The sequence below is a fragment of the Canis lupus genome, chromosome 9, assembly GCF_003254725.2.
Source record: "Canis lupus dingo isolate Sandy chromosome 9, ASM325472v2, whole genome shotgun sequence".
NCBI classification, from domain to species: domain Eukaryota; kingdom Metazoa; phylum Chordata; class Mammalia; order Carnivora; family Canidae; genus Canis; species Canis lupus.
Window position 1 is genome coordinate 50244360 of NC_064251.1, and position 26880 is coordinate 50271239.

Sequence of the window (26880 nt, forward strand, 5' to 3'; positions counted from 1 at the left end):
CCGGCACCAGGATGGGCGTCCTCAAGCCCCTAGGCACACGTTCCCTGTCTGCCAACCACCGCTGTCCACCCCAGAGGCCCAGCTGGGCAGCCGGATGACATGGGCCCTGTTCCTGGAGCTGCCGGACTAGGCAGGGTGGCGCTGTGTTCACGGCTGAAGTCCCTGCTGACCGGGTTTATGCCCCAGGAGGACCCAGGGAGGGGTGGGTGGCCATCCCCAGTTCCACAGTGGGGACACCGAGGCTCACAGGGGCCAGGACTTGCTCACTGCAGCTCCAGTTCTGGGGGCATCCCCAGGACGTGGGTGTCTGAGCTCTGCCCTACCCCCCCCGCCCCTGGCCACAGGGAGCATGTGCAATGTGAACATCGACGAATGCGCAGGCAACCCCTGCCACCATGGGGGCACGTGCGAGGATGGCATCAATAGCTTCATGTGCCGCTGCCCCGAGGGCTACCATGGCCCCACATGCCTGTCCGAGGTCAACGAGTGCAGCAGCAACCCCTGCATCCATGGGGCTTGCCGGGACAGCCTCAACGGGTAGGCGCTGGGGCTGTGGGGGGGTAGCCGGGGGGGCAGGCCCAGGAGACGCTGCAGTGGGTGCCCGCTCGTGGGCCGATGACCATGTGGGCCCTCATCAGGGCCTGGCATGTGCACGGTGCAGCTCCGGGCTGCATGCCATCATGGGCTCAGGCCGCAGGTCCTAGGTGAGCCGAGGCACCTCTGTGATGCACTCATCGGCCTGTTCCTCGGCCCGACTGCTAAGCCAGCTCCCAACTGCAAAGATGAAAGGGGCATGTGTTGCAGTGCCCGCAGCCAGGTTAATGAGGTGGCTGAGGTTGCCTAAGGCAGGGGCCTGGAGGTCCAGCAGTGTGACCTCCCGGCCAGGCACAGGCGTTGGGACAGCTTCGGGGTGGAGGGTGGTGCTCAGAGTGTGCATCTCCCACACGGCTTCTCCTGAGGCTCCTCTTGGGTGATAAACCGCTTGCCCCACAATTTCTTCCTCTGAGCTCCGTGACTCACTCTGGCAAGTCCTCAGCCCCGAGGATGAGGTGCAGGGGCCCCCAGCTTATGGGGGTTTGGTCAGAGCTATAGGTGACAGCCTGGCCCATATGGTGGGCATCTGACATGGGCACCACCGTGGGCCCGAGCCTGTCTCCCATGGTGCCTGTGCTGACAGCCAGCATGGGAGGACCTCACACATGGGGTGTCAGGGAGCGGTGAGGACCCAGGGCAGCCAAGGCTGGCTTCGTCCCTGACACCTGCTGGGTGCGCAACACTGCCCTGGGGACAGAGATGTCCACTTGAGCAGGGCCCTCGCTCTCGGTTCAAGGCCATGTGGTGGGTGAGCGGCAGATGGCTTGCTGACCGCTGCCCTGGACTAGGCGCTGCCCCGGGGGTAGTATAACCAAACCCTGCTGCTGTCTTGAGCACGGTGGGTGCTCTTACTCCCACTTTGAGGGTCAACGTGGACCTGCTGCTCTGTGCTGCGGGGATGCAGGACAGGAGCAGAGCCGGGAGTGTGGGCACCTGTGGATGGTTCTGCGGTCACCTCTGCAGGTACAAATGTGACTGTGACCCTGGGTGGAGTGGGGCAAACTGTGACGTGAATAACAACGAATGTGAGTCCAACCCCTGTGCCAATGGGGGCGCTTGCAGAGACATGACCAGCGGCTATGTGTGCACATGCCGGGAAGGCTTCAGTGGTGAGTGGGGCTGACGGGAGCTCTGGTGGGGGGACGGAGTGACCCATGGTGTCACCTGCTGCCGCTGGGGTGGGTGTAGGGCTCCTCCTCCACCCCAGGGCATGAGGAGGGCCCCACTGCAGGACCTGTCCACGGCCCCGTGGTGATGGGCACGCTAACTGCTGGTCCTCCCTCCAGGTCCCAACTGTCAAACCAACATCAACGAGTGTGCGTCCAACCCGTGCCTGAACCAGGGCTCATGCATTGATGACGTGGCTGGATACAAGTGCAACTGCCCGCTGCCCTACACAGGTGAGGGCAGGGCCTGTAGGTCCTAGGGCCTGGCCACTTTCAGGCCTCACCCCACTGGTGTCACTGCCAGATTCACCAGGAACATACGGGATGCCGGGGAGACACTCTAATAGGAGCCCATCCCAAATAATTGATTTGGTCAGCCCACCCGGCAGGTGGGGTCTTCCACACTAGGGCCAGGAGCTGGGCCTGGACTGTTGGCCTCCACGACCTGGTGTCCACACCACATGGGTCCCTGGGGCCAGGCTGCCCCCGCCCTTGCTGGCCAGGCCTGAGGGATCCCTTTGATGGCGGGACGTTCTCTGTGTCGGGGAACAAGGAGTCTTCTGTGAGTGCTGAGCAGAGGCGGGAGGCATTTCCCTGGGCGTCCCGGCACCCACCGTTGGCCTGGCTGACAGAATTGCAGGAAATGGTCCTCTCTGTAGAGAGAGCTGAAAGACAGACGTCCATGACCACTGCTGCCCCTGGGTCCCACTGGGAGTGGGCAGAGGGTGCTACCTCTGGGGACGGCTTCAGACCACACCACTGACCAGCTGGAGGTCCAGAGGCCGCCCTCTCTGGCCAGGCGGAGGGGGCTGGGAGCGGGGGGCCTGTGCCTGTGCTGCTGGCCCCGCAACATGGGGCAGGCTGTGGCCAGCGTCGTATTTTCTTTGATGGGAGTTGGGGACCTAGATTTTGTCCTGTGTCAGCGAGGAAGCTCTAGGCTGGTAGCCGCCCAGGGGCCCTCTCGCTGGGGGCACACAGGTCCCTTTCGGACACAGTATCAGAGATTGGAGGGCCTGGTGGGGAGGAGCCGGCCTGTGCTGACCCACTTCCCGTCTGCCCACTTCCTGCTTCCCTCTGCACAATTGTCGGAAACTCTGGCGAATTTCCTGCCTGCCTAGGTCACCGTGGAAACAGACAGAAAGAAAGGCTCTGGAAAATCACCCCAGCAGGCCTGGGAGATAATGGGCCTCGGGGAAGATAGCACTTCCTTTCTTCTCCGGGAGTCGGCCCCCACAGCCGTAAACAGGAAGGCTGTCTACTGGGCTCTCAGGGAGGAAAGTCACCCCAGTGTGACATGCTTCTAGCGAGACCCCCTTCCCCGTGCCGAGGTCCTGTGCCGCCGGAGCTTGTCCTCTGCTTGGTGGCTCCCGTGGCCTCTGACCAGGCGCTGGCTGTACAAGGGCCTTGGGAGGAGAGGGTGTGAAGCTGGGAGCAGGGGGGCCCTGTGATGTGGTAGGCAGCCTCCAGTCTGGGGTCTGGTGCTTCCGAGGGGTCGAGGCCCAGGCTGTATCCTGTGGGGACTGCTTTGGAGCTGACTGTCCCTCTGGTTTGTCTTCAGCTCCCCAGTTTGGGTCGTGACACAGCCAGGAGCTTGCCTAGGGTTCACCCCCAGCCCAAGGGTCTCCTTCAGGAGATGCCGTGGAGCGCAGACCCTCTGCTCTGGGTCTCAGCACTTGTCCCCCTTCCATTTAGGGGCTACATGTGAGGTGGTGCTGGCCCCGTGCGCCCCCAGCCCCTGCAGAAACGGGGGTGCGTGCAAGGAATCTGAGGACTACGAGAGCTTCTCGTGCATCTGCCCCACGGGTTGGCAAGGTGAGGCCTCCTGGCCCTGCGGCCCTGCCTGGGTTCCTTCCCCTGGGGCAGGGGGCTCTGGAAGCAGGAATGGGCCTGACGGGGTCCTTCCCACCCTGGATTTCTGTAATCTGCAAGGTTGGGGGGTGGGGGTCGCGAGTCAGAGAGCCCTTCCTTCCTGTGGGGTGTCCCCAGTGGACTGTCCCCGGGCAGAGGAGGCCCCGTGGCTGGGAGGGTGGGGGCTGACCCTACACACCCCCTCGCTCCCCCAGGACAGACCTGCGAGGTCGACATCAATGAGTGTGTGAAGACCCCGTGCCGAAATGGTGCGTCCTGCCAGAACACCAACGGCGGCTACCGCTGCCACTGCCGCGCCGGCTACACGGGGCGCAACTGTGAGACGGACGTGGATGACTGCCGGCCCAGTGAGTGACTTCCCGGCTCTGCACCCCCATTGCCTGGCTCCTCCTGCCCTGTACCCCCTCCGCCACTGACTCTGGCCCCTCTGAGTGTTCTCAGACCTGCAGGTTTCCAGGCGGCTGTGGGGCAGGGAGCTGGCTGCTGTCAACTGGGAGGCCTGAGGGGGCCGTGCCTGGGGCGGGTGGCTTCACGTGGCCCGAGGAGAGTGGTTCTGGGTGGCCTAGGAGCCTGAGCCTCTGGAGCCAGACCGTGGGTTCTGGGAGCTCCTCCGACAGCGCGGTGCCTGGCCCCACCCAGTGTGGTCTTCTCGGTCCTCACTGACCTGCCGGGGAGGAGGGCTATCAGCCCCTGACGCCGGGTCATGGTGTCACAAGCCACTGAGACCCAGAGAAACCCAGCAAGCAGGGGAGATGGTGACACCAACTCCGTCAGTCCTCAAGCCTGCAGCCTGGGGGCTGGGAGCGCTTGCGGAGAGCACCTGGAGGGGGAGTGCAGGCACCAGTGGTGCCCCCCCTCAGCCCCCCTCAGGCCTGCCCTTTTGTCCCCTCTCAGACCCGTGCCACAATGGCGGCTCCTGCACAGATGGCGTCAACACAGCCTTCTGCGACTGCCTGCCTGGCTTCCAGGGGCCCTTCTGTGAGGAGGACATCAATGAGTGTGCCAGCAACCCCTGCCGCCATGGCGCCAACTGCACAGACTGTGTCGATAGCTACACCTGCACCTGTCCCACGGGCTTCAGCGGGATCCACTGTGAAAACAACACACCCGACTGCACAGAGAGGCGAGTGCGCAGGGCTGTCCAGGTGCAGGCTGAGGCAGCAGGGCAGAAGCCTGGGGTGGGGGGTAGGTGCACCGCCTGGGGCACCCAGCAGGCATCCAGCTGGTCAGCCCTCGCTGTATAACCAGTCAGATGGCAATCACTGTGTCCTAGAAAGGCCCTTGTCCACTGACCAGCGTGAGAACCAGAGCCCAGGTGGTCTTTCCTGAAGAACTGGTGTGCCCCCTTCTATGATCAACTCTATGACCCATCTTGTTTCCTTTTGTGCCCGGGGTGCCAGGAGGCTCCTTGCTCAGTGCTCTCCATCCTTTGTTTCCGACATGGTCATCTCCCTCAGTATCTGAGTGTGTTCTGGTTTCTTCCTGGTTCTTACTCTTACCACCACCCATGTGGGTGTCATAAAGTTGCTCTTGGCACAACCTGTAAAGAAGGCAGAGAATGTGGTGTCAGGTGGTGGGAGAGCCGGAGGTCCCTGGTGCTGTGTTAGGGGCCTCCCTGAGTTCAGCCAGGCTACTCCCTGCCCGCTCTAGCTGTTGGGCCCCTTTTATCGTCTGAGTTGAGGGAGGCTGCATAGGCAGGTCTCATGCTCCGCTCACCCATCTCCCCTGCTGCTTGCTCCTGTCCAGCTCCTGCTTCAATGGTGGCACCTGCGTGGATGGCATCAACTCCTTTACCTGCCTGTGTCCACCGGGCTTCACGGGCAGCTACTGCCAACACGACATCAATGAGTGTGACTCCCGGCCCTGCCTACACGGTGGCACCTGCCAGGACAGCTACGGGACCTACAGGTGCACCTGCCCGCAGGGCTACACGGGCCTCAACTGCCAGGTGAGCGGGTGGGCTGCACAGTGCCTGGCAGAAGGTGGCCAGGGTGGGGTGTCGACCCACAGTGCATCCTCACAGCCTCCCTGCCAGGCCCCTCTTTTGTTGGCTTCCCCAGGCCGCTGGCAAGTGGGTGAGGCAAGAGCCAGGCTAGCGGGGACAGGAGTGGCCATGGTCCCGTGGTTCTGGGGATCTTGACTGCCAGCCCAGTGCCTGGCCCAAGGCCATGTTGATTCCTAAGGAATCTAGTGGGGAGTGGGGCTTTTTTGGGTCAGGAGCAGAGGTTTATGGAGCGAGACCAAGAAGCAGAGGAGGAAGGCAGCTAGTTTTTTCTCAAGAACGATTTTTTTTGGAAAAAATATCTAAAAGTGACGGCTCTGGTGGCTCAGCAGTTTAGCACCGCCTTCAGCCCAGGGTGTGATCCTGGAGACCCCAGATCGAGTCCCATGTTGGGCTCCTGGCATGGAGCCTGTTTCTCCCTCTGCCTGTGTCTCTGCCCGCCCCCCCACGATGGATAAATAAATAAAATCTTAAAAAAAAAAAGAAAGTATGTAAAAGTATCAAAGATGTATCTTTATTAAAGATTTTCACATAAGATATCTGTTTATAGATAGTCCCAACAAAATATAGTTCCAAAGAAGAGTCTTCCTTCAAGGAAACACGGGTCTAGATTAGCCGAGGGCCCAGAGAGAGTGCGAGCCCCTCCACCCCAGCTGCAGGGGAGCCCCTGAGCCTCAGCTTCCACTTCTGTAGGATGGGCTCACAGCCTGCCCCGGGTACACAGGTCTCTGGCAGATGTGCATGGTGCACCTGCCGGGTGGGATGGGCCTCGGTGGGCGGTGTGAGTACGGATGCCCCTGCCGTCCCCAGAACCTCGTGCGCTGGTGTGACTCTTCACCCTGTAAGAACGGCGGCAAATGCTGGCAGAGCAACACCCTGTACCGGTGCGAGTGCCACAGTGGCTGGACTGGCCTCTACTGCGATGTACCCAATGTGTCCTGTGAAGTGGCCGCCCAGCGGCAAGGTAACTGGCTGTGTCCCCTAGTGCCCCCCTGCCTCCGCCCTGGCTGACCCCCCACCTGCAGCCCAAGGCCTCACACCTACACCCTCCCCCCACATCCCATGCAGACGTCAATGTCACCCACCTCTGCCGGAACGGGGGGCTCTGCATGGATGCAGGCAACACGCACCACTGCCGCTGCCAGGCAGGCTACACAGGCAGCTACTGCGAGGACCAGGTGGATGAGTGCTCACCCAGCCCCTGCCAGAACGGGGCCACCTGCACCGACTATCCTGGTGGCTATTCCTGTGAGGTGGGCACCCATCCTCATGGTGGGGAGGGGGTGTGTGCAGTGCGTGCCAAGCCCTAGGCTGCAAGGGAGACAGCAGTGGAGACTAAACCCAACAGGTGTGGTTCCAGGAAGGGAGGGCTGTGATAATCAGGGAAGACTGCCTGTTGAGGGTGTCCCGTGGGGAAGCCTAGAAGAGGGAGACTACACGGAAATATAGGATATGGTTTTCCTCTGGGTCTCCTTCCCCAGAGCTGTCCCTCTGGGCTCAGCAGATACCTGCCCCAAGGCCCCCACTTCTGTTTGGCAAGACAAGCTCTAGTCCCTGCTCCAAGCAGTGACTCAGCTTACCAGGGCCCTCCTTAGTGTCAGCTGGGTTGGGTCTCCCTCTGGGTAGACCGGGTGTGAGAACCTCAAGGCTTAGCTGGTCTGGAGGGTGGCTCATGTGGCCCCGCCCACCCACACAGGTGCAGAGGGCCACAGATCAGCCTCCCACTGATCCACAGCTGCACCTCTTGTCTATTTCCCCGCACAGTGTGTGGCCGGGTACCACGGGGTGAACTGCTCCGAGGAAATGAATGAGTGTCTATCCCACCCATGCCAGAATGGGGGCACCTGCATCGACCTCATCAACACCTACAAGTGCTCCTGTCCCCGGGGCACACAGGGTAAGGATCCCCCACACCCTGGGGCTGGGGTCCAGGGGGCGAGTGGGCAAGTCAGGCACTGGTCACAAGCATCCTAGAGCTTCCGCTCTGCCCTATGGGGCAGGAGACAGGTGTGGGACTGACCAGGGATGGAGCCAAGGGAGGGAGTCCAGCCAGGCCACTGGCACAGGGCAACAAGTGTGGGGTGCAGCCCTGTTGCCGCATCCCCTCTCCTGAACATTTGTGGGGTCCCATCCTCCTGACCGTTTGACAGAGGGAGCTAGGCCAGCACGTGGCTGGTCCCTGACAGTGCCCGGCTTCTGCAGGTGTGCACTGTGAGGTCAATGTGGACGACTGCAGTCCCCCCATCGACCCCGTCTCCCGGGGCCCCAAGTGCTTTAACAACGGCACCTGTGTGGACCAGGTGGGCGGCTACAGCTGCACCTGCCCACCCGGCTTCGTTGGCGAGCGCTGTGAGGGCGACGTCAATGAGTGCCTGTCCAATCCCTGTGACATCCGAGGCACCCAGAACTGCGTACAGCGTGTCAATGACTTCTACTGCGAGTGCCGTGCAGGCCACACTGGTGGGTGCTGGGGCAGGGTGGGGCAGGGCAAGGGCCGGGGAAGGACGGGCCCCTCATGCCCACTCTCATCCCCAGGACGCCGCTGTGAGTCCATCATCAATGGCTGCAAGGGCAGGCCCTGCCAGAATGGGGGCACCTGCGCCGTGGCATCTAACACAGCTCGTGGCTTCATCTGCAAGTGCCCTGCGGTAGGTGTCCCAGGGGCTCTTTGGTCTGCGGGGGGCAGGAGAGTGCCCCCTCCCTGCCACTGCACATGGAGGGCAGGGAGGGCTGGCTGGGGCTGGCCTGCGTCCTCCTGGCTCTGAGATCCAGGTTTTCTGGCCGAAGTATATTTGCAGAGCTGACTCAGGTTTATAGAGAAATGGTGCAGGCACCTGCTATGCCCCTGTCTGCACCATCCCCATGTGGCTTTTGTACCTCGGGGTCACACATGGGGGTAACAGTGGGTGAGCACACTGGGGCCAGCTGTGTTGGTCGGGGTTGCTCCTGCAGGGTGTGTGCTCTGGGCTCTGATAAAGGCAGCACCACATGCCCTCCAGGGCCACGGCCTGTGAGCATCTCAGTGCCTGGTGTCATCCTCAACCCCCCTCCCGGCCCCCAGCAACCCCTGGGCTTCCGTGTGGGGAGAATGTGCCATCCAAGGCACCGGCTGCGGGCTGTCCCAGGCACAGGGACAGGTGGCCCTACCTGTCCTCCTGACACCCCGCTATCTCCCATCCCCCAGGGCTTTGAGGGTGCCACGTGTGAGAATGATGCCCGGGCCTGCGGAAGCCGGCGCTGCCTCAATGGTGGCACGTGCATTTCGGGCCCGCGCAGCCCCACCTGCCTGTGCCTGGGCCCCTTCACCGGCCCCGAGTGCCAGTTCCCCGCCGGCAGCCCCTGTGTGGGTGGCAACCCCTGCTATAACCAGGGTAGCTGCGAGCCCACCACCGAGAGCCCCTTCTACCGCTGCCTGTGCCCCGCCAACTTCAATGGGCTCCTGTGCCACATCCTGGACTACAGCTTTGGGGGTGGCCTGGGCCTCGACATCCCCCCACCACAGATAGAGGAGGCCTGCGAGCTGCCTGAGTGCCACGAAGAGGCGGGCAACAAGGTGTGCAGCCTGGCATGCAACAACCATGCGTGCGGCTGGGACGGCGGCGACTGCTCGCTCAACTTCAACGACCCGTGGCAGAACTGCTCACAGTCATTGCAGTGCTGGAAGTATTTCAGCAACGGCCACTGCGACAGCCAGTGCAACTCTGCTGGCTGCCTGTTCGATGGCTTCGACTGCCAACGTGCAGAGGGCCAGTGCAAGTGAGGCGTTGGGGGGCGGGGCCTTGGGTGGGGCTTGGGCAGAGTGGGTGGAGTATAGGTGGGCAGGGCAGAGCAAGGTGGGGAAGGGGGCGGGGCTTAGGCAGGGGGTAGGGTACAGGTGGGCAGGAGGTGGGCTGGGGTGGGGTACATGTGAGGTGGGGGCGGGGCACAAGTGAGCAACGGGTGGGGCTCTGGGGGCAGGGCTCTGGGAGGGGGCACCAGGGCAGGGCACAGGTGGAGAAGCAGGTGCAGGGAGGGGTCCCAGAAGGGGCACAGGTGAGGACCCGGGTGCAGGCAGGGCTCTGGGAGGGGCCGGCGGGGGCGCAGGGCTGGACAGGGCCCTGAGCGTGCCTGCATCCATCTGTCCACAGCCCCCTGTACGACCAGTACTGCAAGGACCACTTCGGTGATGGGCACTGTGACCAGGGCTGCAATAGCGCGGAGTGTGAGTGGGATGGGCTGGACTGTGCAGAGCATGTCCCCGAGCGGCTGGCAGCTGGTGCCCTGGTGCTGGTGGTGCTCACACCGCCTGCACAGCTGCGCAACAACTCGCTGCACTTCCTGCGGGAGCTCAGCCGCCTGCTGCACACCAACGTGGTGTTCAAGCGTGATGCTCATGGCCAGCCCATGATCTTCCCATACTATGGACGAGAGGAGGAGCTGCGCAAACACCCCATCAAACGTGCGGTGGACAGCTGGGCCGTGCCTGGGGCCCTGCTAAATCGGGTGGAGGCTGCATTGCTCCCTGGTGGGGCTGGACGCCGGCGCAGGGAGCTGGACCCCATGGACATCCGCGGGTGAGCGTGCTCCAGCCAGCTCCCCACTCCCCTGGTGGGCCAGGTGCTGCCTCCCAACCTGATGGCGGAATAGACAGAGGGTCCCACAAGACCCAGACTTCCTGGGCCCACCTGCCCAGCACCTGGGGTCAGTTCCCAGAGGAGGACCAGACTCCTGAGATGGGAGAACAGTGCTTGCATCTCCCAGTGGGATGTACAGGGTGGCAGAGTGGTCGAGGGAGCACTTTGAGGAGTGTCTCAGAAGCACCTGCTGTGTGTGCCCATGTGGGGCTTGCTGGGCTGGAGGGAGCGCTGTCCACCTCCTGGGTGGTTCTGTACAGTTATGCCCATCCTGGGAGTGCCCCCTCCCCCATGGGGATGATGCCATGGGCCCAAGGGGTAAATGGAGCAGCTGTGGGGGTGCACCTGAGGTCTGAGCTCCCTGACCTGGGTACTCCCCTAGATCTATCGTCTACTTGGAGATCGACAACCGGCAGTGTGTCCAGTCATCCTCGCAGTGTTTCCAGAGCGCCACGGATGTGGCCGCCTTCTTGGGTGCTCTTGCCTCGCTGGGGAGCCTCAACATCCCTTACAAGATTGAGGCCGTGCAGAGTGAGTGGCCCGCCCTAGCCCCACTCCCTGGGGGACAGTTTGCAAGCTTCTAAGGAAAGTCTACCTGGGAGGGGCTGCATCTCCCAGCCTTCCCCCCCGCCCCCTGGCAAATGTTCTTGTTTTTTGTGCCATTTGCCGCCCACGCGGTGCGTGTCATGCCGTCCAGAGCGCAGGAAGCACTTCTGTGGGATTTTCTGTCTGGCGCGCCCTCCCTACCCGTAGTGACAGCTGTCGGGGTGGCTGGCCCAGGGGATGGACACATCTGCCAGAAAGTGGGAGCCTTTTTCTCCCCCTCCCTGTTCCCCTGATTTTTCTTTGTTGGGTATTATTTCAAAATCATTACAGCTTTTTAAAAAAGAGAGAGAGAGAGAAGAATTGATCGGTGTCATGTGAAGTGTTGAAGTTTGTATCTCGAAAATCCCTGTAAATCCTTTGTCTTAACAGCTCAATGCAAGTGCAGTGATTTGAAGTTGGCTAATCCTTCTCCCTTAAAGGAGAAAAAAGTAAAAGCCGTCTCCAGATAGTCGGCTGGTGCAAGAGAGAATTTAGCGATAGTTTGCAATTCTGATTAATCGCGTAGAAAATGACCTTATTTTGGGGGGCGGGGTGGAGGAGAGCGGGTGAGGAGGCACCCAGCCGCGGAGCCAGTCCGCTGCCCCCCGGCTGCCGGCCTGCCGTGGAGCTGCCGCCTGATATCTGGGCACCCACAGGTGAGACCGTGGAGCTGCCCCCGCCCCCGCAGCTGCACTTCATGTACGTGGCCGTGGCCGCCTTCGTGTTGCTCTTCTTCGTGGGCTGCGGGGTGCTGCTGTCCCGCAAGCGCCGGCGGCAGCATGGACAGCTCTGGTTCCCTGAAGGCTTCAAGGTGTCAGAGGCCAGCAAGAAGAAGCGGCGGGAGCCCCTTGGCGAGGACTCCGTGGGTCTCAAGTTAGTGGACGCCACCGCAGCCTCTGGGGGGCTTGGGGGAGACGGGTCCCGTCCCCTGCAGACCCACAGGCCTCACCTTGCTCGGTCCAAGGGCACTGGGCGGCTGCCTGAGCCCCGGCCCTGGGGGCAGCCCTGCTCGGTCTCACTCCCCCGCCCTCCTGCTCCCAGGCCCCTGAAGAATGTCTCAGATGGCGCGCTCATGGACGACAACCAGAACGAGTGGGGTGACGAGGACCTGGAGGCTAAGAAGTTCCGGGTGAGTCTGGTGGGATCTTGGACGTCCCTGGGCGGCTCCACCCCTGCCCTGGGCCCCCTGTGATGGGCCCTCTGCTCACCCCTTCCTTAGTTCGAGGAACCGGTGGTTCTTCCCGACCTGGATGACCAGACAGACCACCGGCAGTGGACGCAGCAGCACCTGGATGCTGCCGATCTGCGCGTGTCGGCCATGGCTCCCACGCCACCCCAGGGTGAAGCCGATGCCGACTGCATGGACGTCAATGTCCGAGGGCCAGGTAGGCGCACAGCCAGCCACCCGCCACTGCCCCCCACCCCAGAGGCTCTTGGGACAGGGTTACCCTCATCCGGCAGCTTGCCGGGGTCAGTATGCTGGAGGCCGGGCACTGGGTAGGCAAGGTGCACTCTCAGGACAGGATGTCCCGGGAGATGCTCCTCCCTTACCTTAGCTGGCTCCATCTGGGGAAGGCATTCTGCCCATCAGATTCATTCCTTCTGAAACGTCTGAGGTGCTTACATCACCTTTTCCCGGATGGGTTACTGATGAAGGTCTCAGGCAGGTCAGGCCATGGGGCTGCAGGGCTACCGTCACCCACTAGCCAATTGGCAGCGGGACTGGCTCTGTCCCTTGGGAAGCTCAGGTTGATTTTGGTGGCCCCACCGTGGGTAGAGGGTGCCACAGGCTGGGCTGTGCATCCACATGGCCGCCCACCAAGTCAAGACCATGGACACCCCCGCTGCTGCCGCTGCCTGGGGCCCACCCTCCTGACCGAGCCCTCCCCTGCATTCACACAGATGGCTTCACGCCCCTCATGATCGCCTCCTGCAGTGGAGGAGGCCTAGAGACGGGCAACAGCGAGGAGGAAGAGGACGCTCCAGCAGTCATCTCCGACTTCATCTACCAGGGCGCCAGCCTGCACAACCAAACAGACCGCACCGGCGAGACCGCCCTGCACCTGGCCGCCCGCTACTCGCGCTCTGATGCGGCCAAGCGCCTGTTGGAAGCCAGCGCAGATGCCAACATCCAGGACAACATGGGCCGCACCCCGCTACACGCGGCCGTGTCCGCTGACGCACAGGGTGTCTTCCAGGTGGGCAGCTGCTGCACGTGCCCTTCCACCAGCCCCTGGCCCACCCACTTTGCCCCTGGTCTGGCTGGCGACTGGGCTCACGGGCGCCAGAGCCCTGACATCAAGTGTAGCCTGAGCGGGGATGGTTGGTAGCTTCACATGAACCTGTGGCTCTGAGTCACACAGCTCCAAGGAAGGCTGGAGGCAGGTGTGCAGGAGGCCTGCAGGGCGTGGGGGTGAGAGGCCTCCTGGCCCCACTGTGGTAGCTCCTCACGGCCCCCTTGCTCAGCCATGGCTGGAGGCGTAGCCTGTGGCAGCGAGGGTTTTGGGGCCCTGTGGACCTGAGGCTTTGGCCTCACTGGGAGCCTGGGGGTAGCGTGGGTTCAGGGAATTGGATGTGTGGGTTTTGGGTTTCTGTCTCTGCACAGACCCTCCCCCCCCTTTGCAAACCACCAGCTAGTTCCCAGGCTCTGGGCAGCCCTGCCCTGAACAGACAGGCAAGGCATGGCGCCATTTGGGGGAAAGCCCTCACAAAGCTGCTAATGTAATGATTTTTAACGCGTTACTCGCCTGCGGAGCTAAGGAAGCGAGGCTGGCTGGGGGAGGACCTGTAAACGAGCCCCCGGAGGACGGCTCTGGCTGTATTGGCTCTGACAGCCCTTCTGGCACACAGACATGTGGGAATCCCGGGGGCTCTCAGTGGGAGTGAGGCCAGCCCTTGTCACCCACCCGTGGGTGGTGACCGTCCTTCCCATCGGTGACCTGGGGCGCAGCAGCATCTGAAGGACTGCATGCTCTCTCTGAACCTGGGTGAACACAGCACAGCTCAGGAGTTCTGAGTCCATGGTCTTGGCATGGCTCTGCCCACCGTGGTTGGGCAGACACTTAACTCCTCTGTCCTGGGTGGTGGTGGTGGCAGCCAGGCCCACAGCAAGGATGGGATGAGGCCATGCCTGATGATCGAATGCCTGGTGTGTGTGGGCAGTGCAGCTTGCACCCCAGCCCCTCCAGCTATTGCCAGTGGAGTGCCGCCCTCCCTGCGCTCCTTGCGTCATCCACACTTCCCAGGACTCCACTCACAGAGGCTCTGTTGTGCTGCGGGTGGGTTCGCAGGCACTGTGTCCGGGCCGGCAGCCTCGGACACATCTGCCAAGCCTGAGACCGTCTCCTATTGTCTAGATCCTCATCCGGAATCGAGCCACAGACCTGGATGCCCGCATGCATGACGGCACGACGCCACTGATCCTGGCGGCCCGCCTGGCTGTGGAGGGCATGCTGGAGGACCTGATCAACTCACATGCTGATGTCAACGCTGTGGATGATCTGGGTAAGCCAGGCTGCGGCCCCGGGTGTGGAGGATGGGCCCGCTGTCCCTGCCAGCCCACCCTGACTGACCCTTGGCTTCCCCTTACAGGCAAGTCTGCCCTGCACTGGGCCGCTGCTGTGAACAACGTGGAAGCTGCCATTGTGCTGCTGAAGAATGGGGCCAACAAAGACATGCAGAACAACAAGGTGGGCTTACGGGCCGGGGCAAGGCTACAAGTCCTTTCACAGCACCTTCTGTTTGAGAACAGGCAGGAAGGGTTGACGCAGATGGAGCCCAAGCCTGGTGGGTGTGGGGGCTTGGCACTCGGGGGATGCCCAGGCCATGTTCCTGTGTGTGGAGCTGTCACCATCTTGCTCAGTGTATCCCCAAAGCCAAGGAAACTTTCCTTCCCAACTCCCAACCTGGGCCCTGGGTGCTTAGCACAGGGTGCTCCTTGGTGGCTGACCCCTGTGTGTGTTGACCCCACTTGGGTCTCCTTGGTGTGGAGTGCCCACAATGTGACCCCCCATCCTGCTAGGGAGACTGAGCCTCAGAGATGCGGGGATTGCCAGGAAGGCATTGGGCCATGGCCGGTGCCTCGTGTGAGCTGGGAAGGCACCACCAGGCCACCTGCTCCCCACTGCCACCCACACAGCAGCCTCACAGGGATGCGTGGTGTATCCTCTGTGCAGACAGGGAAATCGTAACTCAGGAGAGGTGCTAAGGCATCAGGGTCACTTGGGGACCATCTGGGGACAGGACCCTCTCAGCCTGGTGCCCAAGGGTGCCCCCTCAGGGATCCTCCAGTCCCTGAAACGGCTGCACCGTTTGTAGCTGTTATGGAGGTGAGAGAGAGAGGGAGAGAGGCCACGGTTGTAGATTCTGGGGGGTCTGTGCCCCCATACAGGTCAAACCTAGTCACTTAGAACACAGACCCCACAGACGGCCTCAGCGCAGGTCTCCTGGGATTCCTCTTAAGGGCGTTTGTAAGACTTAATTGGTCAGGTCATGGTGAAGTTGGGGAAGGGCCTACATGAGCTTGCTTCTCCGGTGCGGTCCCTCTGCTGACAGGGCATTGGTGTGGGTGACCCCCTCACCTGCCCCTCGCCTGTTCCCAGGAGGAGACACCCCTGTTCCTGGCCGCTCGGGAGGGCAGCTATGAGACCGCCAAGGTGCTGCTGGACCACTTCGCCAACCGGGATATCACAGACCACATGGACCGCCTACCTCGCGACATTGCGCAGGAGCGCATGCACCATGACATCGTTCGGCTGCTGGATGAGTACAGCCTTGTACGCAGCCCCCAGCTGCACGGCCCCGCCCTGGGCGGCACGCCGACACTGTCCCCCCCGCTCTGCTCCCCCAATGGCTACCTGGGCAACCTGAAGCCATCTGTGCCGGGCAAGAAGGCCCGCAAGCCCAGCACCAAGGGCCTGGCCTGTGGTGGCAAGGAGACCAAGGACCTCAAGGCACGCAGAAAGAAATCCCAGGACGGCAAGGCCTGCCTACTGGACAGCTCAAGTGTGCTGTCACCCGTGGACTCACTGGAGTCACCCCACGGCTACCTGTCAGACGTGGCCTCACCACCTCTGCTGTCGTCTCCATTCCAGCCATCCCCATCTGTGCCTCTTGGCCACCTGCCTGGCATGCCTGATGCCCACCTAGGTGTCAGCCACCTGAGCGTGGCCGCCAAGCCTGAGATGGCCACATTGGCTGGGGGTGGCCGGCTGGCCTTCGAGGCGGGACCGCCACGGCTCTCCCACCTGCCCGTGGCCTCCAGCACCGGCACTGTCCTGGGCACCGGCAGTGGCAGCACTAGTGGCAGTGGCGGAGGGGCCGTAAATTTCACCATGGGTGGGGCCACGGCCTTGAACGGCCAGTGTGAGTGGCTGTCCCGGCTCCAGAATGGCCTGGTGCCAAACCAGTACAACCCACTGCGAGGGAACGTGGCACCGGGCCCCCTGAGCTCGCAGGCCCCTGGCCTCCAGCACAGCCTGATGGGCCCACTGCACGCTGGCCTCCCCACCACCGCTGCCCTATCCCACATGATGAGCTACCAGGCCCTGCCCAACACTCGCCTGGCCAGCCAGCCTCACCTGGTACAGACCCAGCCACTGCAGCAGGTGCCGCAGCAGCAGCAGAACTTACAGATGCCGCAGCCCGGCCTGCAGCCGCCGCCGAGCCTGCAGCCACCCACTATCCAGCAGCCACAGAGCCTGCCGCCACCACCCCAGCCACCCCAGCCGCACCTCGGGGTGAGCTCGGCCGCCAGCGGCCACGTGGGCCGAAGCTTCCTGGGCGGAGAGCCGAGCCAGGCAGATGTGCAGCCGTTGGGTGCCAGTGGCCTGGCGGTGCACACTATCCTGCCACAGGACAGCCAGGCCCTGCCCACGGCACTGCCTGCTGCACTGGCCCCGGCCATGACCACCGCCCAGTTCCTGACCCCGCCCTCACAGCACAGCTACTCCTCCTCCCCTGCGGACAACACCCCCAGCCACCAGCTGCAGGTTCCCGAGCACCCCTTCCTCACCCCGTCCCCTGAGTCCCCGGACCAGTGGTCCAGCTCGTCGCCACATTCCCACGTCTCTGACTGGTCGGAGGGCATCTCTAGCCCGCCCACCAGCACTCAGTCCCACATCGCCCACATTCCGGAGACGCTCAAGTAAACAGCCAGCACCCCGGTGGGACCCTGGCTTCCTTTCCCAAGCCCTGCTGGGGCGTTTGCGTGCGCACCGCAGACACCGGGATGGACCGAAGGGGCTTTTTCTTAAGAAACATGTTTTTATACAAAATAAAAGGACAAGGATTTTAATTTTTTTTTAGTATTTATTTATGTACTTTTATTTTCCGAGGAAACACTGCCTTTTTTATTTATACTTAATGTTTTCTATGGCTCCAGGTAACAATTTTTATCTGTTCTGAGAAAATAAACTAGTGCTCAGCCGAGATTTTACTACTTATGATATTGTTACGTGTTTGTAAAATATGAACAAAGATTCATGATTTATAAATGCCACTTATTTATTGATTTTGTTTTTCCTTCAAAATCCAAAAGAATGATGTCGGGGAAGGGAGGTTTGAACCCGCATTGTCCAGAAAGGTGCCAGGGTGACCGGGGGCTGAGGCCCTGTCCCCGCGTGCCCCCCCGCAACCCCTCCCCCGACCCCACGCCTGGTCCTGAGCCTCCTGCTGGCATCACCTGTCACCTACTTTGTGGGAGGAGACGCATCTAGATGCAAATAAGACAGAACCTTCACCTCACCTTTAGCATGTGGATTAATTCGCGTTTAAACCAGGAGTGTGAAATATAAAATGATGTGGTTTCTTTAACGATTTTTCTGAAAACGTGCTTTTAAAGATGTGTTCTTGGGGTGTCCCGCGAGCACATTTCATGGTACCGATCATGAATCTTTGTTTCAGGTTCAGTATTACATAGTTGTGGATTGGTCTTGTGAGTTCCTGTTTCTTTTACAAGCTCCTCTGCCCCCCACCCTGGCCTTGATATGTAAGCATTGTGTAAGAGTGAGGAGTCAGGTCTCCGTGAGGCACCCACCTTGCCCCCTGACCCCCGGGGATGCCATGTGGGAGAATCCTTTTCTGGGGAAAGACACTGCCTGGACCACCCTGTTGGAGACGCCGGCACCTCACTAGACCCCACGAAAGATCAGCTGCTACCCCCTGGCCTGGGTTCAGCTCGCAGAGCGAACAGCTCTCGGCCTCGTCCTCATGGGAGACTTCCCAGCGCTGTGGCTGTGTCCAGCCTCGGTTTGCAGAGACAGCTCATCCCAAGGCCTGACACAGCTCCAGGGTCACGGGAGCCAGCTCCGGGGCCACTCCTCCTGGTCTGGAGAGGGGTGCGTGTGCCCGGGGAAGGAGCAGATTCTTGCAATATCAAGTATAAGCCTGTGGCAAAGTAAACGTCTGTAAATACATTTTTAAAGGTGGATTTTGTTTAAAAAATCTGAATGAACAGGTGTGTCCGGGGTCATGCTGATGAGGGATGTCAGAACATGGCTCTGCTCACCACCAGGTCTGGCGGCCTGACCTGCAGCCGCCGGGACCGTAGCTCCTGAGAGCAAACCCAGGGAAGGCCTCCCTGCTGCCTCCGCCAGGCAGCCTCTCCGGCCTTGCCAAGGGGCAGTGTCGTGTGCCATCCCTAGTGGGCATGACCTCAGACATGCCCTGAGATGTTGATTCTTACTGTGTTTTGTAAAAATAGAGTGTAGTTTACAGGAAAAAGGAAACTTTTTTAAAAAGTTATCTAAGTGCAAAACTGTAGGTGATGAAAATGCTGTATTTTTTTTTCATTTTTTTTTTTTTTTTTTGTTAACTGATTTGCAATAAAAGTAATGCTGATGGTCATCCCAATTTTGCTAAATCTGGTTGTGGCATCTGCTCCCTTCCTTGGAGGCCAGGCGGGTGGGCGGGTGGGCAGGCCGCTCTATTAGGAGGGAAACAGCAATTCTTCTGCCCCTTCTGATGCGCAGTGATGGAGACCACCTGGCCCTGGCCCCTGGGGATGCTGGGGACAAGCCATCTCCAGGAGTTCTGCAGGCGTCTCTGCAACTGTGTGGGCCTGGCCCCATCCTGTGCAGAGGGCCAGGGACGTGGCAGCTAAAGCAGTCCCAAGGCACACGCAGCCGCAAGGCACACACAGCCCCAAGGCAGGGGGCTCCTGTCCGTCAGAGGGGCAGGGCACCACCTGCCCAACCTGGGGAGCCCTGCGGGGGCGGGGGGGGGGAGCTACAGGGGTGACCGTGGTGGGGAAGGTCATGTAAGGCCGAGGAGCTGCTGACGGCTGTCAGACACAGGCTGCCAGGCACCTGCAGGGCCCCCTTCTCCCTCCTACCTGTGCCTTTATCTCTACCTGGCCACATCCCAGCTGGCAGATTCCAGCCAGATTAACTGAGGGAGGGAACGTCGGATGGCCCCTACTACGACCCCTGCCCTGTGGGCCCAGGAGACCCAAGCACAGGTGTGATCCTAAGTTCCTTGCTGAGTTTGGAGGCTTCCTTCCCCTCCCCACTTACCCCTGCCCTGGCCCCGTGTCAGGCCCTGGGCTGTGTAGACCAGATGAGAGGTTCCAGGATGTGGAATAGGGTACATGGCCCGACTTTTGTGTATGGAGGGAGCAGAGCCAGTCTGAAATCTGCCCCAAGAACTCCCAGCACCCGAGATGCCACATCTAGGTGGCCAAAAGAAGTGAAAATGGCGCAAACAAGTTCCCACATGCACTTGTTCACTGCGGCACTATCCATAACAGCCAGGAGGTGGGAATAGCCCCAATGCCCAACAGCTGATGTGTGGATCACATGTGATGGTTCATTTCATGTGTCCCCTTGGCTGAGCCTTTTGGCCTTTTGTTTGTGGATTAGACTAACATTCGGATCAGTGGATGGAGTTACTTGAAGCCCTCTGCAGCGTGGGTGGGCCTCATCCGATCAGTTGATGACCATACTAGAACAAAGAGACAGAGGGAAGCCCTCCTGCCTCACCCTTGGCCCCGGAACAGAGCTGCTCTTGAGCACGGATGGAAGTATCAGCTCTTTCCTGGGTCTCAAGCCTGAGGACTCTCAGATGGAAACCGAACCGTTAGCTTTCCTGGCTTGTGTGCCTTCAGACTCAGGCAGGAGCCTTTGACATCACTTGTCCCAGGCTCTGGCCTGTTGACCACACACCCTGGGACTTACCAGCCTCTGTAATCTTACAAGCCCAGTCCTGATCATAGGCCTCTTTATACACATGTGCAGTCTTTCAGTTCTGTTTGTCTGGAGAACCCAGACCAAGTGCACACGATGGGGTATGATGTAGCCCCAAAAAGGAACGGAGGCCTAGCACAAGGGTACAGCAAACCCCAAACATGTGATGCTGGGTGCCAGGAGCCTGACATGGAGGCCTCGTCACATATGGCTCCATTGGTATGAACGTGCAGAATGGGGGAGCCCAGAGAGGTAGGAAGCAGGGTGGGGGTGCCTATGGTGCCTCGGAAGGCAGGGTCCCCCAGGGGTGCTGGCTGCATAGCAGGCTGAGCATATTGAGACGGGCATGCTCGCTCCAATAATGACGACTTCAGTTTTAGCTCAGTTACTGTTTTAGAAGAAACAACCAAGTCCCAGCAGTGTTTGCAGTTCCAAGAGGCTCATCTAGGTGGTGGGATCCCCCAACGCAGCAGGGTGGGCCTCGGGAGTCCCCAGAGTCACCAGAGCCCTTGACAGCTGGATGGAAGCCCACAGAAGAGAACGGAGCCCTCAGAGCATCACCCTGCTCCAGCTCACACGGAGCGCAGAGTGGGGAGCCCTGCCTGTGTCCCAGCGGACAAGGTCCTGGGGGCCGCCAGCCTCTGGCCATGTGCTCTGTCCTGCCCTGCAGTCCGCCCCTCAGGGACTTGTCCCCACCCACCTGGCTCTGAGACTCCCAGCCAGTGTCCCCTGGGGCCCAGAGCTGCTCCCCTGCCCTGGCTGCAGAGTCCCCACCACCGTCAGGCTCTCCCTCTGCCCTGTGGTCCCTCTGCCCTGTGGTTCCTCAATGTATGCCCTGGGCTGGCGGGCTCAGCCAGTCCCCACCCCTAGGAGGCCCCACTAGACACCACAGGCCTCCCCCTGACTTAGGGGGCCTGTTCCAGCTGAATTGTGTCCCCTCCCCCCAGAATTTCTGTTTTGAGACCTGAGGTCCCAGGACCTTGGGATGTGGCTTATTGGGAGACGTGGTGTCTATAGTGCTAATCAGGGTAACGGGAGGCTGGGAGTACATCCCAATCCAGCCTGACGGCTGTCCTTATAAAAAAAGAACACAGACACACACACGGGGGCCACCAGGTGGGTTGCGGGAGGACATGGCCATCTGCAAACGCGGGAGGGAGGCCTTGGGAGGAACCAGGCCTGCCCTGCTCAAATGTCCAGCCTCCCGGATGTGAGGGAATTAGTTTCTGTTGAGCCACCCAGTCTGTGGGGCTTGGTTAAGGCAGCCCTAGCCGACCAGCCAAGGGTGCTGGGTCTCACCTCCAGGTGCCAGAGCCATTCCCCAGGGGCCCTAGCAGCCCCAGCAGCCCCAGCCGGCTGGCCAGGCACATACCCAGAGCCCCCGTCCCTCCTCTGGAGACTTGGGCCCAGCAACACAAAGCACATGACACCTACAGCAGAGCTGCAGGCCCAGTTCCCCCCACCCCTGGGCTTCCTTCCTTCGGGACAACTTGTTTGAACTGGGTGGAGGGACAGGGCGGGGGAGGGGGATAACTTTGTTCAGCACCTCGAGGGGTGATTCAGAGCTGCACCTTCCAGCGAAAGTGTAACAAGTGTGACACAAGCCACAAACGCAGTGCTAAACATCTCAGTAGCCACATTTTAAAAAAGTGAAAAGAAACAAGAAAAAGCTTATATGTTTTAGATAATCCAATATATCTGGAACATTAGCATCTCAACCTGTAATTGACAGGCCGCCTGGGTGGCTCAGCGGCTGAGCATCTGCCTTCAGCCCAGGGCCTGATCCTGGGGTCCTGGGATCGAGTTCTGTATCGGGGTTCCCTGCATGAAGCCTGCTTCTCCCTCTGCCTGTGTCTCTGCCTGTGTCTCTCATGAATAAATAAATAAAATCTTTAAATAATAAAATAAAATAAAACCTGAGCCATCGAAAGGTATAACCTTACATAAGTGACTTGCTCTTTGCCCTGTTTCCTTGTCTTCCGGTGGAGAAAAGGGAAGGCTGCTGGCCACACCTGGTGAAGGTGATGCAGGGCAATGCGCATTATAGGTATTCTTTATGGAAAAGAAACAATTCCCAGCCCCTGGGCTGTGAGGATGAAACCACTGAGCACACAGCTTGAAAAACACACGTTCCCTGCCTCTGTGGCAGCATCGAGCTCAACTTGGAGGATTTATGGAGCACCTGTTGTGTGAACAGAACAACGCCTGCTGTCCAGGGGTGTAAGGAGTCCGGAAATACTCCCCCTGTAAAGGGCCCCAGTCTGGGGGTGTTGGGGGGGAAGCCCGAATCTTTGATCCTGCAGCCAAGGCCCAGATCCTGCAGGAGCCTCTGAAGCCCGAAGTCCCCAGACCGGGTCTCCAATGGGAGGCGGCTCTCTACCCCCCCTGCTGGCAGGTTCCTGCCAGTGCCCCCTCGGCCAGCAGGTGCTCCCGCGGGGATTTCCATCATTCACACCTGCAGTTCACAACTGTCTCAAGGTCGCCCAGTCACCGTGTTATTGGTGTTATTGTCCCGTTTTACAGATGGGGAGGCTGAGGCTCAAAGAGACAGGCCCGCTTCCCCAGGTGCACCCATTTGAGCCAGGGTGGTATGGCTCCCTGGTCCACGTTCTCACAACCACTCAAGGGGCCTCTGTGGCTTGGTCACACACTTTCCAGACGGGAACTCGGACGCCCAGGAGTCAGTGCTGCAGCCAGCCTGGCACTTGGTGCTCCACCGTGGCCTTTCTGCCTTCCCAATCCGCAAGCCCCCATGCTTGCGGATGAGTCCATGCTCAGGGCTCACGCCCTCCTGTTACTTTGGCTGATGTGGTGGTGGTGGGGTGGCTGCAGATGCCGCTGGCATCTGAGTCACCGAGGCTCAGCTCTCCCTGCCAGTCTGGTCTAGCAGCCTGACTGCTCCCCTGGGGCCCCAAGGCCCCCTCCTGGGCTCCCGGGTCTTGTTAGCGCCCTGCCAGAGCCAGAGGGAGGCCAAACTGACCATGTCATTCCTGGTGGGAGCTCCCAAGAGCTTCCTTGCCCTCAGAAATCTAGTGCAGGGCCTGCAGAGCCCTGGGCAACGCATAACCGCCTGATGCCACCACCCACCTAAGGATTTCCGCCCCTTGCTGCTCCTACACAAGCTTCTGCTTGCTTCAGCCACAAATGCTCCTTTTCCTCTGTCCCGGGCTCTACTCTGTCACCCGCAGGTGGGATCCAGATCTTGCAGGTGCTCCCATGCCCCCCCCACCCCCACTGGGTGCATTGGCAGCTGCTCAGAGTACACGGTCCCTGGGGCAGGGGCCGGCCTAGCAGCCCCACAGCCACAGTTCCAGCTCCTAGCGGTGCCTGGCGTGCAGTAGGGGCTCAGCAAATGACTGTACAGTTTTGTGAAAGAGGTCTCGGTTTTTTTCCAGGGCCTGGCGGCAGCTAATGAAATACAAATCACTTTCTCATGTGGCTCTGATTCTCTGTGGCCTGACTCACGTGGAAATGGCATCCCTCCTGTGCTTCTAGGACACTCCTCTCACTTATGTGTCACCTTACATGTTTAGTACTTGGTTCAATGCTTAAGGAAAAAAAGAATTATCTGAGGCTTGCAGGTGCCATGCATGTTTGCAGGTGCTGGAGATGAGAGCTAATGAGGACGCTGATGGTGGGGACATTCTTCAAGCTCAGCCCGGGTGTGGATTTTCTCTCGAAAGGCGCCCCAGGGGGCTGGATTGTACCCCAGCTGGCTCCATGGAGGCACCTCTCTCTCCTTACATTCAGCCTGGTCACACACCACCGACAACTCTCCACACCATGGGAGCCCGATGCACAGGGGCCACGGGACAGGCTTGAACACCTCACTCTCTCTGCCCCCCTGACCTGCCCTCTCCTGAAGGAGCTGACGGCCCCTCCTCTCCATTTGGACCTCCTCAGCTATATGGCCTCCTTCCTCTTCCAGAAGCCCTCCCTGCCAGCTTTTTCCATCTCTGAGGCCCCAATGCACTTTTTCCCTGGACAATTCAGCCAGTCCTGTTGCATGGAGGCACACCTTGCTCTCTCCAGGCTGAATCAAGCAAGCCCCCTCCGACGCCCCCAGTCTCAGCACCCAGGGCTGAAGGCTTGACTCAGGGGAGTGCCCAGTGTGGAGCAGGACTGTCCTATAAACATCCACTTGCAGACCCCTCAACTGCAGCTACTTTATGCCCTGGGGAAGCAAGGGGCAGAGGCTCAGACACTGAGACTGCGGCCACCCCTCCGAGGGCTCCTTCTCCAGTCACCGAAACGGTCAGTTGTCAGATCCATAATCTAGGGAGTTATAGCCCCAGGCTGGGGCCGCTGCCTGGGGTCCCCGACCCCCTCCCTCCATGTGCTGTCTAGGCCAGCGCTGTCCAATGGCAATATGCCCAGCATGTATGGAATTTTAAACTTCTGATGAGCTCCATTAAAAAAGGGAAACAGATGAAATAAATTTTAATAGTACATTTAACTCAATATACCCCAAATATCACCACTTCAACATGCAATAGAAAGCTACCAGTGAAGGGGATCCCTGGGTGGCTCAGCAGCTTGGTGCCTGCCTTGGGCCCAGGGCATGATCCTGGAGTCCTGGGATCGAGTCCCATGTTGGACTCCTTGCATGGAGCCTTTTTTTCCCTCTGCCTGTGTCCCTGCCTCTCTCTTTCTCTTTTTCTGTGTCTCTCATAAATAAATGAATCTTTTTTTTTTTTTTTTTTTTTTTAAAGAAAGCTATCAGTGGGCTAGTTGACATTCTTGGCACTCTGGCCTCTAATGCTGCTAAGATCCCACCTCTGCTCAGCCCGGCCTCCCTTGCAGGTGCCCAGTGGCAGCCATCTTTGGACAGTGCAGGCTACTGGGAGGGGCTGACGATTGTGCTGTTGAAAATGCAGCGTGACAGACTGCCATGATGCTGGAAAGGACAGCCCTGCTCCCTGGCACAGCCTCTGTCCATTGTCCTGGAAGTACGTAGCCCTGTGTCCGGGTGCTCTGGGTCACAGGACTACAGCTCTGGTTACGGAACTTTGCATGAGCAACTAATAACTTTGCCCTCAGGAAAGAGGCTGACTCTAGCCCCTGTAGGCGGGTTTCAGGGAGGTGGCGGCATTTGTATGCAGCCTCCACCAGCCAGGGAGGACAAAAAGAAAGGAGAGGGACATGCTGCAGGTAAAGGGATGGATGACTCCTCAGGCACAGCAGCAGCTGTCGTGGCAGTGCACCCTTCGCCCCCCTGCACAGGCCTCATGTGCTCTTCAGCCAGAGTCACCCTATGCCCATTTGCCCCTGACTGGCCCAGGACAGTCAAGCTCATGCCTGCTGTTCTGGTGCATGCATCAACAGCATGTTGTTTAGGTGCTCCACCCCGCCTGGACTCTAGGCTGATGAGGCCACGATGGTAAGGGAGGGCAAGGAAGCTTAAAGTGGAGGACCTGCGACTCAGAGCCCAGCCTCCACCACCTCTGGCTCCGCTGGGGGCCTAGACCCTTCTCCTGCACACCAGGCTCCGAACAGCCAAGGACCCAAGGGCCTCCATTCCAGAGGCCTAGCAGTGGGGAGGTGGGGATGGGCCCCTGCACCTTTGCCTCTGCTTCCTCCTTTCAGGGGGGTTCACAGTGACTTCTGTCTCTGTGGAGCGGATTGTTGGAACAAAGTGACCGCAGGAGGAAGTGAATCAAGGGCGGCAGGGTCCGGGGCCGAGTTCCAGCACACGATCTCTCACTGTGTTGAAATAGGTTGGGACCTTGATTTCTGCAAGGCAAATGTTAGTTTAGCAGAGTGGCCACGTCAGATGGGCTGAACCTCCTCCCGCACCCCCTGACAGCGTGGCTGCTCCCTGCCAGAGTCAGAGCAAACAGGTAGCTGAGCCACACTCCTTCCTTCTCCCCAGGCTCGCGTCCCACAGGTGAGCAGGGAGCCCGCCCACCCCAGCAGGCCTCGGCGCCCGCTGCCCGCACTGGTCGCTGCTGGGAGCTCGGCCTCGCGGGGCTATGCAATCGGACGCCCCCCCCCACCCCGGAAGGAGCTGGGGCACGTGGGGGCAGGTCGCGCCTTGCCAGGCAGGGGTGCAGGTGAGTGGGCCGGCCCTGCTGGCTGGAAGCTTCCCCACCTTCTGAACCTCCTTTCTCAGGGGGAAATGAGGGTATACACGGCAGCACCCCGGTCCCGAAGACCCTCCCCGGGAAGGAGCAGGAGGCTGAGCGCGGCGGTACCCCGCGCGCCTGTCCCCGCCTGTCCCGTACCCGCTCAACGGCTGCGGAAGGCCGCACGCAGCCCTGGCTTTCGTCCCCGCGGCTTGGGGACCCGGGGCATCGACGGACGCGGCGGGCCGTGCGCCGCGGTAGCGGCCGCGCAGGGGAGGGGGCGGGGCGGCGTAGCCCGGGCCGGGGCCTGCCCCCTGGACGGCTCCCAGGGGTCTGTTTCCCGAGGGCCGGGCGCGGACCGAAACAAACTTCCCGGGCAGAACCGGAACCCTGAGCCGCAGCTGGCCGTAACCAGGCAACTGGAAAGCCGCCGCGCGGTGCACAGGCGCAGTCCGCCGCGGCGGCCGGCGCATGCGCAGTCGCCTTCCGCCCGTCTCCAGCCTTGGAGGAAGTCCAACGGCAGAATGGGAGGGTCGCGCCTGCGCCAGGGCGCCGCTCGGGTTCTCGGCGTCGCCGAGTAGCCGATCTCGGTGGGTGCGCCCGCTGGCTTCGGCCGATCAAGACTAGACCCTCACTTGGGTCTGACCGAAGAGCCCGACTGTTCTCCCGTCCTAAGACAAGGAAAGACTGAGAGGAAGAGCTGGCGTGACGGGGGCGTCTCCGGGTAGCCCGCCGCGCGCCCCGCCCGAAAGGTGGGCGAAGGGCGGGTCACGGGGGGGCGGGGCTGAGGGGCGAGGCCAAGGG

The 26880-nt window shown here is 60.6% G+C and overlaps 3 protein-coding genes across 3 annotated transcripts in view; 2 read left to right on the forward strand and 1 right to left on the reverse strand.

Annotated features, from left to right (window-relative positions):
* NOTCH1 (notch receptor 1) overlaps window positions 1–18690 on the forward strand; it is a 43555-nt gene extending 24865 nt beyond the window's left edge. Inside the window, exons 13-34 of the mRNA XM_025475818.3 lie at window positions 345–537; window positions 1558–1703; window positions 1881–1994; window positions 3453–3572; window positions 3824–3976; window positions 4524–4752; window positions 5376–5577; window positions 6442–6595; window positions 6700–6884; window positions 7396–7528; window positions 7834–8091; window positions 8167–8279; window positions 8816–9387; window positions 9759–10184; window positions 10627–10775; window positions 11486–11702; window positions 11871–11958; window positions 12049–12214; window positions 12732–13027; window positions 14186–14333; window positions 14421–14518; window positions 15431–18690. Of these exons, the coding sequence (XP_025331603.1) occupies window positions 345–537; window positions 1558–1703; window positions 1881–1994; window positions 3453–3572; window positions 3824–3976; window positions 4524–4752; window positions 5376–5577; window positions 6442–6595; window positions 6700–6884; window positions 7396–7528; window positions 7834–8091; window positions 8167–8279; window positions 8816–9387; window positions 9759–10184; window positions 10627–10775; window positions 11486–11702; window positions 11871–11958; window positions 12049–12214; window positions 12732–13027; window positions 14186–14333; window positions 14421–14518; window positions 15431–16978 (5708 nt within the window). The 3' untranslated portion in view covers window positions 16979–18690. The remainder of the gene's footprint in view (window positions 1–344; window positions 538–1557; window positions 1704–1880; window positions 1995–3452; window positions 3573–3823; window positions 3977–4523; window positions 4753–5375; window positions 5578–6441; window positions 6596–6699; window positions 6885–7395; window positions 7529–7833; window positions 8092–8166; window positions 8280–8815; window positions 9388–9758; window positions 10185–10626; window positions 10776–11485; window positions 11703–11870; window positions 11959–12048; window positions 12215–12731; window positions 13028–14185; window positions 14334–14420; window positions 14519–15430) is intronic.
* A 5997-nt stretch (window positions 18691–24687) lies between these two features.
* LOC112677446 (uncharacterized) lies at window positions 24688–26556 on the reverse strand. Its single transcript, XM_025475830.3, has 2 exons — window positions 26236–26556; window positions 24688–25744 (listed from the first exon to the last, which is right to left on the reverse strand). Exons 1-2 carry the CDS (start codon window positions 26547–26549, stop codon window positions 25594–25596), a joined length of 465 nt encoding a protein of 154 aa, XP_025331615.3. The 5' UTR covers window positions 26550–26556; the 3' UTR covers window positions 24688–25593.
* Window positions 26557–26688: 132 nt separating this feature from the next.
* SEC16A (SEC16 homolog A, endoplasmic reticulum export factor) overlaps window positions 26689–26880 on the forward strand; it is a 33601-nt gene continuing 33409 nt past the window's right edge. Inside the window, exon 1 of the mRNA XM_025475820.3 lies at window positions 26689–26828. The gene's annotated coding sequence lies outside the window, so the exon portion shown is untranslated. The remainder of the gene's footprint in view (window positions 26829–26880) is intronic.

Bases quoted from the DNA above. Each gene is read 5' to 3' on its own strand.
- LOC112677446 (XM_025475830.3), bottom strand. From the start codon at position 26,549: ATGCGCCGGCCGCCGCGGCGGACTGCGCCTGTGCACCGCGCGGCGGCT. The intron at 25,745-26,235 runs GTACGGGACAGG...TTTGCCTTGCAG, and splicing joins CTTCCGCAGCCGTTGAGCGG to AAATCAAGGTCCCAACCTAT.